The sequence below is a fragment of the Dendropsophus ebraccatus genome, chromosome 5, assembly GCF_027789765.1.
Source record: "Dendropsophus ebraccatus isolate aDenEbr1 chromosome 5, aDenEbr1.pat, whole genome shotgun sequence".
NCBI classification, from domain to species: Eukaryota; Metazoa; Chordata; class Amphibia; order Anura; family Hylidae; genus Dendropsophus; species Dendropsophus ebraccatus.
This window is the reverse complement of record NC_091458.1, coordinates 150,583,776-150,600,132: the sequence shown is the minus strand read 5'-3', so window position 1 is coordinate 150,600,132 and position 16,357 is coordinate 150,583,776. Positions and strand designations below refer to the sequence as shown.

General features: G+C 42.1%; 1 protein-coding gene across 2 annotated transcripts; it reads left to right on the top strand.

Annotated features, from left to right (window-relative positions):
• Nucleotides 1-701: 701 nt before the first annotated feature.
• On the top strand, nt 702-3,883 carry MED18 (mediator complex subunit 18). Of its 2 annotated transcripts, none has more exons than XM_069972635.1 (3): nt 702-799; nt 989-1,079; nt 2,647-3,883. In XM_069972635.1, exons 2-3 carry the CDS (start codon nt 1,007-1,009, stop codon nt 3,198-3,200), a joined length of 627 nt encoding a protein of 208 aa, XP_069828736.1. In that variant the 5' UTR covers nt 702-799; nt 989-1,006; the 3' UTR covers nt 3,201-3,883. The 2 variants fall into 2 exon arrangements, with proteins under 2 accessions (XP_069828736.1, XP_069828737.1); XM_069972636.1 differs by having other exon boundaries at nt 702-848.
• The last annotated feature ends 12,474 nt before the right edge of the window (nt 3,884-16,357 follow it).

Sequence of the window (16,357 nt, the reverse complement as noted above, 5' to 3'; positions counted from 1 at the left end):
CGAGATTTGTTTTTTATATAATTTTCACAGGTGAGTTCAACACCACAAAAACGCAGCTACTTTCATGCGAGTTTTGTGCGAGAAATGAGCAGCGATACGGTAGGTGTGAAGCCACCCTGAAGGGGTTTACATGTTCTCGGTCTGTCACACGGCCATTTGCACCGTAGAAAGCCTCCACCTTTACATTTTACAGTAATGTTTTTAGCCTGACAAAAAACATTACAATCCCGCACCAAATCACTTGTGCGTTTTCTCCCCATAACAATACCGCTGTGTATGAAGTGTGAACCCTGCCTTAGGATACACGGCGCATTAACGAGGATATTTTAAATGGAAAATCACTACGCGCATAACTAGACCTATGGCAGTCAGTGTCCCAACTCCACAGAACACTCTAAAAACTTGTTCACACACTGTTTGGGCGTATTATTGCTGTAAGTAATGACGTAATAACTAACGTCGACCTAAAGCAGTATTCAGAAACGTAAGACCATTAAAAAAAAAAAAAAAAAACTTCTCCCCAAAACACACTATTGCGGAAAAACCGCCGTGAGACACCGATAAACCGAATGCTCCGGGCGCCATTTTTGGCCCTAAGCGCCCGCCACAAACTTTATAAAATGTCGTACTGTCACGTGACCCCCGTGACGCCACTGTGAGCTGGTCACGCGGTGCTGTCACTAGGAAGCGGCTTTGACGCACGGCACGTTGTGACGCAAGGCAGAGGTTCCTGACGTTGGCGGCCGGAGCTGTTGCATTGTGGGTGTTGTAGTTCTGGAGTCTGCTGACCGTATTGCAGGTGAGATGAGGGAGAGCTGTGTAACCCGAGGGTTTTGTTTACCTTTAAGGTATTATTATCAGGAGAGGAGTGAGAGCTAAAGGCGGCAGCGTGTGAGGAGGTGAATGGTGGGATGTGTGTATAGTGTGCAAGGATGTAATACAGGTCTCACTGCTACATGTTACTTATTGTGAACTATTTGTGTGTCAGACTATAGCTGGAGCAGAAATGGAGGCTCCCCCAGTGACCACCATGCCTGTATCAGGAGGAACCATTAACATGATGGAGTATCTGCTGCAAGGTACAGTTACCATGACAACATGAATTATAGGACACCTATCACATAGAGGAACCCCCTGGGCTTCTATATAAGCTGAACCTTCAGGTTTATTCAGCCTCTTCGGCCTAGTTGAGCATTCTCCTGATCTGAGTGGGAAGGTAAGCAGCTGGCAGGCAGCTTTGGCAGCAGGTTTTCTCCCAGAGAACAAAAAGACATGGCTCGACATGGGGACGAAAATGAGATGTGAACATGGCCTAAGAGATTGTGCGGGGTCCGCGCTCTCTATTTCTTACTTAGCTCCTGCATAGGAATGAATAGAGCCGAAGGGTCATGTGCCGTACCCACGGCGCTATTCATGACACAGAAGCCAGGGGCCAATACGGAGTTCGCCAGAGGATTCAGAGGTTGGATCTCTTACTATCCTGTGGATAGGGGACAAGTAAATTTTTCTTAGAATACCCCTTTAAAGGGGAATTCTGCTCAAAATTAATAAAAAAAAAATAGAGGTAAAAGATAATATGTTGCTGCCTGTGGTGAGAATATAACAAGCAGCCTATTCTTACCTCTCTGCATGCCCCCGGTGTCCGCCTATGTTATCTTTGGGGCCCAGCTGAGTGATCCCACCTCCACTTCTTAGAGTCTTCTGGCAGTGACAGCCTGCTCAGCCAATCGCTGACTGAGCCAGGACAGTGCAGCAGTCAGTGATTGGCTGAACGAGCTGTCACTGTCCGTCTCAGAAGTGTAGGTGGAATTGCTCCCACATGATCTGAAGATGATCGAGGAGGACACTGGGGGGAGCGCTGAATGGTAAGAATAGGTTGCTTGTTTTGCTGTCCCCAAGGGAAGCAACAAGTTAATTTTGAGCAGAGTTTCCCTTTAATGGGTCCAGAAGCAGCTTAGCTCAGTTTACTGTGTAGTGAAGGATGCCAATGCATGTGTTTAGGGATGGAGCTAAATACTGTATGCAGAATGGCATAGGCCATTTGTAGCTGAGAAAAGGATTTGAGGGTGGCAGTGGCCGTCAGATGGCTGCTTCTGTGAACACCCTTCTAGAGTTCCTGCGTTTTTTATATGCAAAGTAAACTGGGGGGAGATAATGATAAAGCAGGAGCTGGAGGAGGCCACCAGGGGAAGCAGGCACATGGGCAGCATGGTGGTTCAGTGATTAGCACAGTAGCCTTGGGTTCAAATCCCACCAAGGGCAACATCTGTACAGAGTTTGTATGTTCTCTCCATGTTTGTGTGGGTTTACTCCGGTTTCCTCCCACACCCAAACCATACAGATAGGTGAATTTAGATTGAGCCTTGATTGACGAAGTATGTAAAGTGCTGTGGAATCCATTGGCACTATAGAAATTAAAAAAAAAGGCACGATCTTTGCACAAACTGGGTGGTTTGAGCAGAAACTTTTTTCCCCTGGTGTAAGCCAAGCCGGATAATAATAAACCCCCCCCACTCCCAAAACACGCACGCACCCACCACACCCTTTCCGGCGATAAAAAGCAAAAAAGGGTCACAATATAGAACAAAGGCTAATAAGTTCCATCTGTTATTTACGAAATAATTTTTCAAATTTTTTTCCCCTTAGGCAGTATACTTGACCAAGGACTAGAAAGCCTCCTTCATCGCTTACGTGGATTATGTGACAACATGGAACCTGAGACGTTTGCTGATCATGAAAGCGTATACTTACTAAAAGGCCAGCAAGCCAGTCCCTTTGTGCTTCGTGCCCGTCGACCTCTTGACAGACCAGGAGCACCATGGCACCTGCGTTATCTTGGCCAGCCAGAAGCAGGCGACAGAAGCCGCCACGCCTTGGTTAGGAACTGTGTCGATATCGCAACCTCGGAAGTCTTACCTGAGTTTCTGCAAGAAATGGGCTTTCGAATGGACCATGAGTTTATCGCAAGAGGACACTTGTTTCGCAAGGGAGTTATGAAAATTGCAGTCTACAAGGTGTTTCGTGTTTTGGTGGCAGGAACGGCTGAAGGCGCTGAGCCGCTGTCACTTTCGTATTTGGTAGAGCTTAGTGTAGTGGCTCCTGCTGGCCAGGATAGTGTAGCTGATGAGGTCAGAAGTTTTGCCGAACAGCTTAGACCACTGGTGCAGCTGGAAAAAATAGACCCAAAACGTCTGATGTGAAAAGGGGCTGTTGTGCTGCATAAGTTGCACACCCTCAAAATTGGCAGAAATCTGAATCATACAGTGGGATTTTTTGTGGTATTGCTTATCACTGCCTTTTGTCACCAATTAAAGGGGCACTCCAGTGATTTTTTTTTTTCTTTCAAATCAACTGGTGTCAGAAATTTATGTAGATTTGTAATTTACTTATATCTTCCAATACTTATCAGCTGCTGTATGTCCTGCAGGAAGTTGTGTTTTCTTTCCATCTGACACAGTTCTCTCTGCTGCCACCTCTGTCCATTTCAAGAACTGTCCGGAGCAGGAAAGGTTTTCTATGGAAATTCTCTCCTGCACTGGAGAGTCTCTGACATTTTAAAGAGATGGCAGCACTGTGTCAGACTGGAAAGAATACACCACTTCCTGCTGGACATACAACAGCTGATAAGTACAGGAAGACCGGAGACTTTTAAGTAGAAGTAAATTACAAATCTGTATCACTTTCTGACACCAATTTATTTTTTTTTCTGTCGGAGTACCCACTTAAAGAGTTTCTGTAACCTGCCGTACAGTAGGACTAGGACTGCTTTGTTTTGCAGATATTTTTTGAGACATTCTGATTTTCCAATATTGTACATTTTGCTTCCTGTTAGGAACTTTATTATAATGTTTTGTAAACCATTTGATTAAAACAGTTTTTTATATTTCTATCGTACAGTTTAATTTCCTCATGCAAGATTTATGGAGCTTTGAAGGAGTTGCCAACCATGTATACTGCAACTTCTTTTTAGATAGTTGGTTTCTTGAAGACAAGATGATTTCAGAGAGTTTCTGCTTTTAGTAGTCCTTTGATTAGAAGTTATCAATAAGAGAACCTTGGTGAACTGGCACATAGAAACCTATTGACCGTGATTACGGATCCTCCGTTACGGACAAACTTAGCTGTTGTGTGCATGAGGCCTAACAATACTGATGGTACACGGTATAAACAAAATCTGCCAGCGGAATCTGACAGCAAATATCATCAAGTCTATGGGATGGGCTTAACTTCAAGAGGAGGCCGCCCGACGGAATCCGCTTGAAGTCTCTCCGCCTATTCTGCAGTGTGAAGTTACCTTAACAGGCTAAAAAGCTATCAACAATTCCTATAGAGCATAGAGATGAGCGCAACTGGAGTATGCTCGAGTCCGATCCTTCAGCATTTGGTTAGCAGTGGCTGAAGTAGTTGTATACAGCCATAGGTTGTATCCATGTTTTCCGGGACTCTCAAGGGCTGCAGCCAACTACTTCAGCCACCGGTATACAAATACCGAACATTCAGACTCCAGCATGCTCCGCTTGCGCTCATCTCTAATAGATCACAATTTAAGAGGAAATGGGGATGACGCAAGAGGAAAAAGTTAACAATTTTTTTTTCCCTTAATCCTATCCTCCACAGGGCGTTCATATACACCCTGAGAGCCATGCCATTGGTGCTCAGCCTGGCAATTGGGTGGGCTCAGAAGCAGAGCCCACCTGATCAGCAGGAGTCGACTGTCAAACACAGTAACAGAGACCCGACTAGTGCCAATCTCTGCATTTAAAGGGGTTGTCCAGGCATGGTTCTTTTTAGATATGCTCGGGATGGGTTGCTTAAAAATAATAAAGTACACTTACCTCCCTGGCTCCCGCCAGTGTATTACTGCATATCTCAAAAAAAAAGACCCCTGCCTGGACAACCCCTTCAACCCTGTAGATGCCGTGTTCACTAGCAACCACTGCACTTATAGGGTTTAAAGGGGGTTAAATTACTGATTGGTCCACACAAATAGTACTAATAAAAACTATGTCTCGTCACGCAAAAAAAACTGCCCTGGTTAAAAAAAAAAAAAAAATATGGCCATAAATTAAAGCGAATGTACCAGCAATACATGCGCTTTAAGTTTTTCACATGGATAGAACGGCACTGGTGCCCTCTATGAGACAGCTCCATTAGAATCAATGGAGCCGCATCATCAAGAGGTGGCATTTCTTCCCATTGGGGGGCGGGCCTGCCCGTCTCCAGTGCTTCACCCCCAGCCAGTGCCCGGGAATAGAACGGCGCCGTACGTGGGAATCGGGCCTTGGTTTTTAAAAAAAAAAAAGGACCGCAGCATCGGCTTCCCCCGCACCCAGCGCCATTCTGTCCATGTGAAGAACTTAAAGCAAATGTACTGATGGTACATTTGCTTTAAAAATTTGGTTTTAATATTTTGAATGGATATATATTGGGTATTGCCATAATCATAATGACCTTCACAATTAATATAATATGTCATTTATACCCCATGATAAACATCATAAAAAACAATGGCAGAGTAACATACTTTTTTTTTTTTTTCTTTTTATCTCGTCTCTATAAAATAAGATCAAAAAGTCATGTGTACCTCAAGGTAAAAAAAAACTTCAGCTTGTTCAGCAAAAAACGAGCACTTATGTAACTCCTCAAGAGAAGCTAGGAGGTTGGCAGAAGCAGGACTGGGATGGTGCCAGTTACAATGGGCAGCATTACAGTGACAATATAAACCTTTTCTTTTTTCCTTTTTAATAGGGTTATCATACATTATATATTACAATTTGACGTATTGAGTGGATAGATGATAAGTCATTGGTGGTGGTCCGACTACTTTTAATGATAAAAAAAAAAAAAAGTGGGCAAGTACTGTATTCTACTATCTTTATCAGACACATAAAGTTTGAATTGAGCAGCAATGCGCGTATGCAATGTTGATTATTGCATCACGATTGCATTAAAAATGGGTCAGTACTGTGCATGAGCCCCATTCTGACCCACTAGGGCTTGTGCACAAAACCAACCTGCCTTGGTTGTATCTATGAACCACGAACTTCCGGTGTCAGAATGGATTTAATTCTTGCTAAATCTGATCTGTGCACTGTGTGATGGTATATAGGTCGATGCCACTGGGAATAATATGGGGCTGCAGTGTGGTATTTGGCGTTGTACTGTAGTATGTCTCTATTATGAGGCCATAGAAGCCTTAGAAGGCAACAGTGTCCCATCACTCTTCTCCTGCAACGACAAATTAACAGCTTGGTGTTACCAGTTTAGTTACCATAGATTCAGAGTTTTACACCATGCAAATACCCAGTCCATAGAGATGCAGTGCCCATATGTTAACTGTGACAGAAGACAAAAATAATTGGTACTGTGCAATATTTTTTTCACCTTTTTTGATGCATTTTGTCCTATAAACACGTGCACAAAGATTTCAGTAGTAAATCTGCTTATAAAATTGTCCAAATGGCACCTGTGCCTTAGGATCCTATTACACGGAGCGATTTTTAACTATTAACGATAAATGATTGCAAACGAGATTGTCTATCATTAACCTGAAATCGTTCACCATATGACACAGAACAATGGTCGTTAGTTATAATCGTTATTACTTTCGTTACTATGAACGTTTACTCCTGATCCCAGCAATGAACAATGTTCAATTACACTGAACGATTAGTGAAAAAATGCAGCGAACGATTAACGATAATTTTAGGTTCAGATCTAAATCAACGATCAAAGACGTTTAAATGATTTTCTAATTTTTGCCTGCAATTACACAGAACATTTGTCGTTTAAATTTGAACGATAAAACGATTTTTTGCACAATAATCGTCCCGTGTAATAGGCCCCAGAAACAAGCTATGAAATATCTAAGGGTCTTTGTTCATTCTTTATTTTTGGAACCACATAGCTTTAAGTTAGGGTCCATTTACACAGAAAGATCATCTGACAGATTATAAGCCAAAGATCTGAAGCCAAAGCCAGAAACAGACTATAAACAGAGATCAGGTCATAAAGGAAAGGCTGCAATTTCTCCTCTTTTAAAATCCATTCCTGGCTTTGGCTTCAAATCTTTGGCAGATAATCTGTCAGCTAATCTTTTGGTGTAAATGGACCCTAGTCGCATTTCTATACTACTTTATGGGAGGTTTGAAGGGTCACTGCCATCTGACAGCCTATGGGATTCCAAACATTTTTGTAAATCACTTCATTTAAAAGAAAAAAAAAAAGCTCTGAAGTTTTGTCCAGTAGATGTCTCCCCTCCCTGCAATCTGCTGCACCCTGCCTGTTGTCCATCTGTCTGTACTAACAGTCTAAGCCAGGGGTAGGGAACTACAACTCCAATCAGGCACGATGGGAGTTTTAGTTTTAAAACAGCTGGAGAGCCAAGGTTTCCTACCCCTACCCTTGATCTAAACCCATTCCAAACCCAGTCCATCGCAGTAATCTCTTTTACACCATATGCCGTCTATATTATAGTACATTATAGTAGAACCTTGTTTTAAGAGTAACTTGGTTTAAGAGCGTTTTGGATTAAGAGCTCACAGTTTTTTAAAATTGTGACTTGGTTTAAGAGCACTGCTTTGGTTTAAGAGCTCCCTGTACTGGGTGGGAGGCCGAGCGGGGGAGGGGTATGGTCTGCATAGCGGGGTCTACAGCCCTGTACTCTGACCCAGGAAGTCTCCCTCACCTTCCAAATCATAGCAGATCCACTTCAGGCTGGGGCTTACATCAGGGGACAGGACTGTGGGGGTAATCTCTCCATAGCTGTAACCCCTCTCTCCCCGGACAGAGAGTGCTGCATGTATGTGCCCACATCTGCCCTGCTCATTCCTTCATGCTCCCTGCAGTCTCTCTCCGCCCTTGTGTTTCCCATCCTCTCCATTACTGTACAGTAACTTATAATATCACAGATTCTGTTGTTTCTGGATGTTTATTTCATTAGTTTTACTTGTTATTCAGAATAATAAATCATTATTTTTTGGGTGTGGAACCAATTGTCTGCATTTCTATGATTTCTTATGGGAAAATTTGCTTTGGTGTAAGAGTGGATTTGGATTACAAGCGCGGTCCCGGAAAGAATTATGCTCGTAATCCAAGGCACCAGTGTATACTGTCTAAATCGCTGTGATGCTGCTGCTGTTTCTTTTCTGCTCACATAGAACTATGCAAACACAGTGCAGTAGTAACCCCTTCTCCCCCACATCCCATGTATATTAGTGTACCTGCATGTGTTTACAGAATTTAACACAACCAATAGCGATAACCTCGTTCACAACTGGAGAAAATGGAAGCAATGGAAGCACTCCACCTGCTACGGACACTGACGTGTATAGCAGCTGCTCCAAAGCCCTAACAGAATATTCAACCCTAATGAGAACAACAGATAGGAGAGATAAACGTTTTCGTTTTGCCAAACAGCTTCCAGAAAAATCTATGGACACATACTGTATATCCTACACCTTGGCTATGTTCACACGCTGTAAAAATAATGGCCGTCTTGCCGTGAATGTCCGTGGTCTAGCACTACCTACCGCCTGAGTTAATGATCATTAATTCCAATCGTGGGTAGCGTTAAACGACTGTCATTCACGGCAGGATGGTGGTTGTTTTTACAGGGTGTGAACATAGCCTAAAGTGCTCCTGTTGCAACTTTTTTTTTTTTTTTTTTTAATCAACAGGGGTTGTAAACACTAGCAGTTTTGCAATATATCTTTTATATTTTTTAAAAGGTGTTTAAATTACTGTAACACATACGGCCAAATTTGGTCTTTTCTCTGTTAAAAAAAAAAGAGACCAACAACAGGAAGTCCCCTTCTTTTGCAGCTCACACAAGGAAAGACATCTGCACATCATGCAGGTTGTATATCAACTGAGGGCAATAACTTAGGATAATTATATTATTAACTCTTGCTAATTATATTATGAGCTCTGCCAGTCAGTATGATGTCATGAGGTTTTGGTGCTGTGTGACAGGAGAGCTGACCATACAATGCGAGCATTCCCAGGATTATCTGCTACTGAATGTGGATGCGCAGCAGCTGTATACATGGACAGTAAAGGGAGACACCTAGTGGCCATATGTATAATATGTAACTGTCCATAGGGAGAACTGTGTCAGACTGGAGAGAATACACCACATCCTGTAGGACATACAGCAGCTGGTAAGTACTGGAAGACTTCAGATTTTTTAATAGATGTAAATTACAAATCTATATAACTTTTTGAAACCAGTTGATTTAAAAGAAAAAATATTTTCGCCAGAGCACCCCTTTAAGTATATTGGGACTTCTCAAGATCAAGACGTCACATAATTGTTTTGTGTAGGCTAAAGGCAAAGAAGAGCATTGCTGGCCTCAGAGATTACAGAGAGTGCCTGTCTCGGCCAGAGATGTCAGCAGAGAGCACTGTGTCTGAATGAAAATAAAATAACATTTCCTGCAGGACATACAGCAGCTGATAAGTTTGGGAAGACTTCTGCCTGAAGTGGTGTATTCTTTCCAGTCTGACACAGTGCTCTCTGCTGCCACCTCTGTCCATGTCAGGAACTGTCCAGAGCAGAAGCAAATCCCCATAACAAAAACCTCTCCTGCTCTGGACAGGTCCATGGGGAAAGGCTTGGACATTGGTCTATCCTACAGATATCAGGCCTGTAACCCAGATAAGGAGGTGTCTATGTAGGACATTGTTATCTGAGAAGGGGCCTGTGTTGTCCAGGAAATGTAGGTGTTGCAGAGAATGAATATAGCGGCACTCGATGGTAAGGCTGGGTTCACACAACGTTTTTACAAAAAAAAAAACAAATCAAAAACAGATGAAAAAAATGGATGCATTTGTGTGCATCTGTTTTTCTATTAACTTCTATTATATAAAATTTTTTAAAAAAATGGATCAAAAACATGAAAAAAAATTATCCATTTATGTGCATCTGTTTTTCCATTGACTTCCATTATTAAAAAAAAAAAAAGGATCAAAAACATGAAAAAAATGGATTGATTTGTGAGCATCTGTTTTTTCCATTGACTTCTATTATAGAAAAAAAAACAGATCTGTTTTTTTTTTTTTTTACAGGCACAAAAATGAGGTCGACTACTTTTTTGTGTACGTAAAAAAAAAGGATCCTCTATTTTATAATGGAAATCAATGGATAAATGGATCAAAACGGATGCACACAAATGGTCCTTTTTTTTCATCCGTTTTTCATCAGTTTTTTGCAAAACTCGCAGCTTGTTTGAAATCTGCTGCAAGCTCTGTATTTCTTAAAGCACCCTTTAAAGCGACTCTATATCCACCAACCCTCCCCACAAACCACTAGTACTATCTGTTTGATGAAAGGTAAATCTGTCTTCTAAAATGCGCCTGGTGCCTGGGAGAGCAAGAAATGATCATTTAATATGCAGCGCTGTGTCAAACTGGTGTGTCTGTGCCCCAGGTCTGTGACGCCTCTCCTTGCTTCCTCCCCACCCTCCTCATCATTAGGAACACCCCCAGGCAGGGTTTTTTTCTATTCATCACTCGTCTAAACCGCACCTGGGCTGTAGCGATACAGGTGCAGTTTAGACGAGTGATGAATAGAAATCCTGTCTGGGGGTGTTCCTAATGACGAGGAGGGTGAGGAGGAATGAAGGAGAGCTGGGGCACAAACACTCTAAGCCACGCCAGTATGACACAGTGCGGCAGATTAAGGGTGCCTTCACACATACCGTATTGATGCGTATTCATCGCACAAAACTCGCATAAAACTCGCACGAAAGTAGCTGCTTTTTTGTGGTGTTAAACTCTCCAGTGAAAATCAAAACTCGCATGTAAAAATCGCAACAAACACACAGCAAGAATACTCATACATTGACTTTATAGCAATCAGTATAAAGGGTACAAACACACACACCGTATACGCAGCGTATTTTCTGCTGCAATACGCAGCAGATACGCAGCAGATTAGATCTAAATCACTGAACACAGCATCAAATCTGCACCATCAAATCTGCTGCAGATCTGCTGCGTATACGGTGTGTGTGTTTGTACCCTCACTGTGGATTTATGTGCGAGAAACTCGCAGCGATACGGTACGCGTGAAGGCACCCTTAAAAGACATGACTAGTAAGGATTTACTCTCATCAAATGGATGGTACTAGTTGTTTGGTGGATACAGAGTCGCTCTAAAGTGTAAATTAAACCACTGAAAAGCCAACATACATAGCGTTTTGGTCTATGGGGCCAGTGCTACCTACATTAAAACTCGAGCATGCTGGGGTGCATCAGATCCCAAACCTGTGGCATTTCATTAGCAGTGGCTGAAGAAGTTGGATGCAGCCCTAGAGAGTCCTAGAAAACATGGATACAGCCTATGGCTATGTTCACACTATGTATCTGTGCGGCTGTATTGCGGGCTGTAAATCATTGGCCGTATTTTTCCGGTTCATGCGTACGCTGGAAAGTATACGATATACGGCTGCACAGTGCACACTATGTATGAGCCTATGGCCCGATCGTAAACGGACAGGTAAAAAATGAACAAGACCATTGTTTGCGGCTGGAAGTGTGCAAAATAGCCAGCAATAATGCCGATGCCTCTAATAGTTAATATGTTAAATTAGTAAAACACATTTTCTTTGTAATAAAGTCCCTTTCGTTGTTCAATAATTTAATTCTAACGAATCCATCATTGTGCAATTAAATATACTGTTAAAATAAATATATATATAAATAAATAAATGTATATTTATTTACATATTTATTTTTTCACAGTATATTTAATTGCACAATGATGGATTCGTTAGAATTAAACTATTGAACAACGAAACTGATTTTATTACAACAAAAATGTGTTTTATTAATTAAATATTAATTAGTACAGGAAGCTCCATTAAGCCGTTAATTCATATTCCCGGTAATAGAGCTTTCTGTACTAATCATCACCTTACTTTAATGAAAACATCAAATGTTTCTTCTAATTATGTTATCACAATAGCATTATTAGAAGAAACATTTTGAATTAAATGTGCGCTCAGCTGATTGGCTGATCGGCTAAGCGAACATATAAAGAGCCGGTCCGCAGCACAGTGACTTCATTGTGCTGTGGACCAGCGAAGAGGACACATCGGGGTGAGTATAAAGCTCTCCCCACCCCCTCCCCAGCACTGCACCCATCCCAGTAAGGATGGGATGGGTGCAGTCTGACATCAGTCTGGCCCCCAAGGGGTTAAGGGGGATGCAGTACATCCTCCCTTAACCCCTTGGGGGCAAGACTGTAAGCAGCGATCTGTAAAGATGCTGCATACTGTAAGGAGCACAACACCGCTCACAATGATGGGTGTTGTGCTCCTGTTTGTGTGTTTTTTGTGTGTTTCTCCCTTTTTGTTTTTCAGATATCGGTATCCTGTGGATGTACGTTGTTTGGTGTTTCTTTTAATAAAATGGTCAATGAGGGGTGTGGGGGTGTTTTTATTTGAATAAAAAAAAATTTTCACTTGTGTGTTGTCTTTATTTCTTTACTTTATAGACTTAGTAGTGGAAGCCGTCTAATAGACGGAATCCATTACTAAGTTGGGGCCTAGTGTTAGCCGGTATAAAATGGCTAACACTAACCCCCCATTATTACCCCAGTACCCAATGCCACCAGGGGTACTGGGAAGAGCCGGGTGCCAGTGGTCCCGGAGCGTCAAAATTGGTGCTCCTGGACTGGGGCGGCAGCAGGCTGGTAAGATTTAGGCTGGGGAGGGCCTAAACCAATGGCTCTTCCCACCCTGGTGTTACCAGGCTGCTGTCGCTTGGGTTTTAACCCGGCTGATTATAAAAATAGGGGGGACCCTATGCGTTTTTTTTTAAATTATTTATTTATTTTAAAAAAAACCCGCATAGGGTTCCCCCCTATTTTTATAACCAGCTGGGTTAAAAACCAAGCGACAGCAGCCTGGTAACACCAGGGTGGGAAGAGCCATTGGTTTAGGCCCTCCCCAGCCTAAATCTTACCAGCCTGCTGCCGCCCAGTCCAAAAGCGCCAATTTTGACGCTCCGGGACCACTGGCACCCGGCTCTTCCCAGTACCCCTGGTGGCATTGGGTACTGGGGTAATAATGGGGGTTAGTGTTAGCCATTTTATATCGGCTAACACTAGGCCCCGACTTAGTAATGGATTCCGTCTATTAGACGGCTTCCACTACTAAGTCTATAAAGTAAAGAAATAAAGACAACACACAAGTGGAAAAATTTTTTTTATTCAAATAAAAACACCCCCACACCCCTCATTGACCATTTTATAAAAAAAAAACACCAAACAACCGCTGGTCATCGACGTAGTCCACGGAATCCAACGTAATCCACAGGATACCGATATCTGAAAAACAAAAAGGGAGAAAAATACAAAAAACACACAAACAGGAGCACAACACCCATCATTGTGAGCGGTGTTGTGCTCCTTACAGTATGCAGCATCTTTACAGATCGCTGCTTACAGTCTGGCCCCCAAGGGGTTAAGGGAGGATGTACTGCATCCCCCTTAACCCCTTGGGGGCCAGACTGATGTCAGACTGCACCCATCCCAGCAAGGAAGGGGTTAAGTGACCCCCCTTCCTTGCTGGGATGGGTGCAGTGCTGGGGAGGGGGTGGGGAGAGCTGTATACTCACCCCAATGTGTCCTCTTCGCTGGTCCGCAGCACAATGAAGTCACTGTACTGAGGACCGGCTCTTTATATGTGTGCTCAGCCGATTAGCCAATCAGCTGAGAGCACATATAATTCTAAATGTTTCTTCTAATAATGCTATTGTGATAACATAATTAGAAGAAACATTTGATGTTTTAATTAAAGTAAAGTGTTGATTAGTACAGAAAGCTCTATTGCCGGGAATATGAGTTAACGGCTTAATGGAGCTTCCTGTACTAATTAATATTTAATTAATAAAACACATTTTTGTTGTAATAAAATCAGTTTCGTTGTTCAATAATTTAATTTAAACGAATCCATCATTGTGCAATTAAATATACTGTCAAAAAATAAATATATATATAAATATACATTTATTTATATAAATATTTATTTTAACATTATATTAACAGTATATTTAATTGCACAATGATGGATTTGTTTAAATTTAATTATTGAACAACAAAAGGGACTTTATTACAACGAAAATGTGTTTTATTAATTAAATATATTAACCATGAGACACATCGGCATACTGCAGAGGATCGCAAACCCCGGTAATAGCAATTCATGTAAACTGTGTTCCCTGCTTTCCCAGATGCATCCAGAGGTGTTTGCATCACTTTCTAAAGATTTTATTTGTTATTTTTAGTTCAACCAGATTTCCAAGTAAATGACCGTATGTTTTCAGCTGCATGTCTATTTTTTCCCACGGCCGTAGTTTCAGCCGCACATTTCCAGTCGCATAAAAAATACAGCCGCACAGATACATAGTGTGAACATAGCCTATGGTTGTATCCATGTTTTTTTCTGGTCTCACTAGGGCTGCATCCAAATTCTGCATCCACCGCTAATTAAATGCCACAAGTTTCAGTTCTCATGGACCCCAGCATGCTCGAGATTCACTCAACTCTAATCAAAACACATTTTCTTGCGTGGTTTTCTCTATAGGCTTCTCTAGCTTCAAAAGCACATAAAAACCTTGACACTAAATGACACTAAATATAAAAAGATGACACTAAATATATGCAAAAAAAAATTATATGTACACCAAATTGGTGGTAAAAAAAACAAAAAAAAACATGCCCTCAACTACATTGATTGAAAAAAGAAAACAATTATACCTCCTGCATCAGTGGGGAGAGCCAAGCAGTGCCGAAAGGGACCATTGTTTTAGAGTTTTAGGGGTTTTTTTTAGCCCTTGGACTCCCACAATCAGATTTCTGCCATGTTAATATGACAGGTCAGAGGTTTGGGAAAGTGAAAGTTACCCTTTAAATGGCACAGGAGAAGTGAGAGGGGTATAGGGTAATGAGAGCGATCTGAGGAACTGAGGAGCAGTGGTCAGAAGGGTGATGGTAAGAGAACGGCGGACGTTTGCCATGGTGATAGAATAAAAGAGAAAAAAGGGAAAGGTTATTTATGGTTGTCACATGACCTGAACTGAATAATAGTGGTTTGTGTGACGAGCAGGACTGTATTGTATGTCTTATTTTCTTTTTGCTATGGATTGTTGTCTATAGCCACCAATCAGAGCGCAGCTTTCATTTTACTATTTCATTTTTCTTTCAAATCAATTGGTTTCAGAAAGTTATAAAGATTTGTAATTTAATTCTATTTAAAAATCTCAAGTCTTCCAGTACTTATCAGCTACTGTATGTCCTGCAGGAAATGGTGTATTCTGCAAGGAACAAGGAACAGTCATAAGATTTCTTAATAAATCTCCCTCTTTTTCCTCAGGCCACAAGACTGTCTGAGCTGCTTTTGAGATGTAAATTTCCTGCAGGCATCATGATAAAGAGCTGGAGGAACTGAGAAGACTGATGTATATAGTTTTGAGGGAAAAGTCTCAGGATAACACACAATATACTCATATAAACCACAACCAAAAGTGACAGCAGTGACATTGATGACCTAGTCGGCAATCTAAGACCTATGCCTCTACCACCACAGTGGTGGAGTCCAGCCCAGTGCCCTACCTACATCGAAAACGAGAAACAGATTGCTGAACTCAGGGAGACCAGCCAAAACGACCACACTGCCGGCTGCTAGTGAAAGCGCTCAATGCAGTGAGGTCCTAGGTGCATTGTCCCCTGGGAAACATGAATATGCAAAAGAGGAGCCCGTGGAGCCTCAATGCTCCTCTTTTGCCTATTCATGTTTTCCAGGGGGCAATGCACCTAGGACCTCACTGCATTGAGCGCTTTCACTAGCAGCTGGCAGTGTGGTCGTTTTGGCTGGTCTCCCTCAGTTCAGCAATCTGTTTCTCTTATGGCATTAGGCATTGCTCCCACCTAGCCAGAATCCTGCTCCACACTGATGAGGGGCAACACCCTGAAACAGCTGTATGTGGATGGTTACCTAGCCTTGGTTTATCCCTTGTCATTACATTGACTTATAGGGCCACTTAATATGGTGGTTTCCTAATAGGAGCTGCCCCAGGGCCGTTTTAATACATTGGTGGGTCCAGTGCACAGCCCTCAAGAGTGGGCCCCCCCCCTTCCCTTTTGGCACATTGTATCAAGAGCCCCAATACATACAGTAGTTACCTTATAACACTATTTCCACCATACAGTGATTACATATTACATAAAAACTGCACTAAACAAAACAGAAAGCTATCATCAATGATACCATTACATAATACCGCCACATCATGACCCCTAACACTACAACCCTATAACAGAGTGCAGTTACATCCAGTGACTCACCGGGGG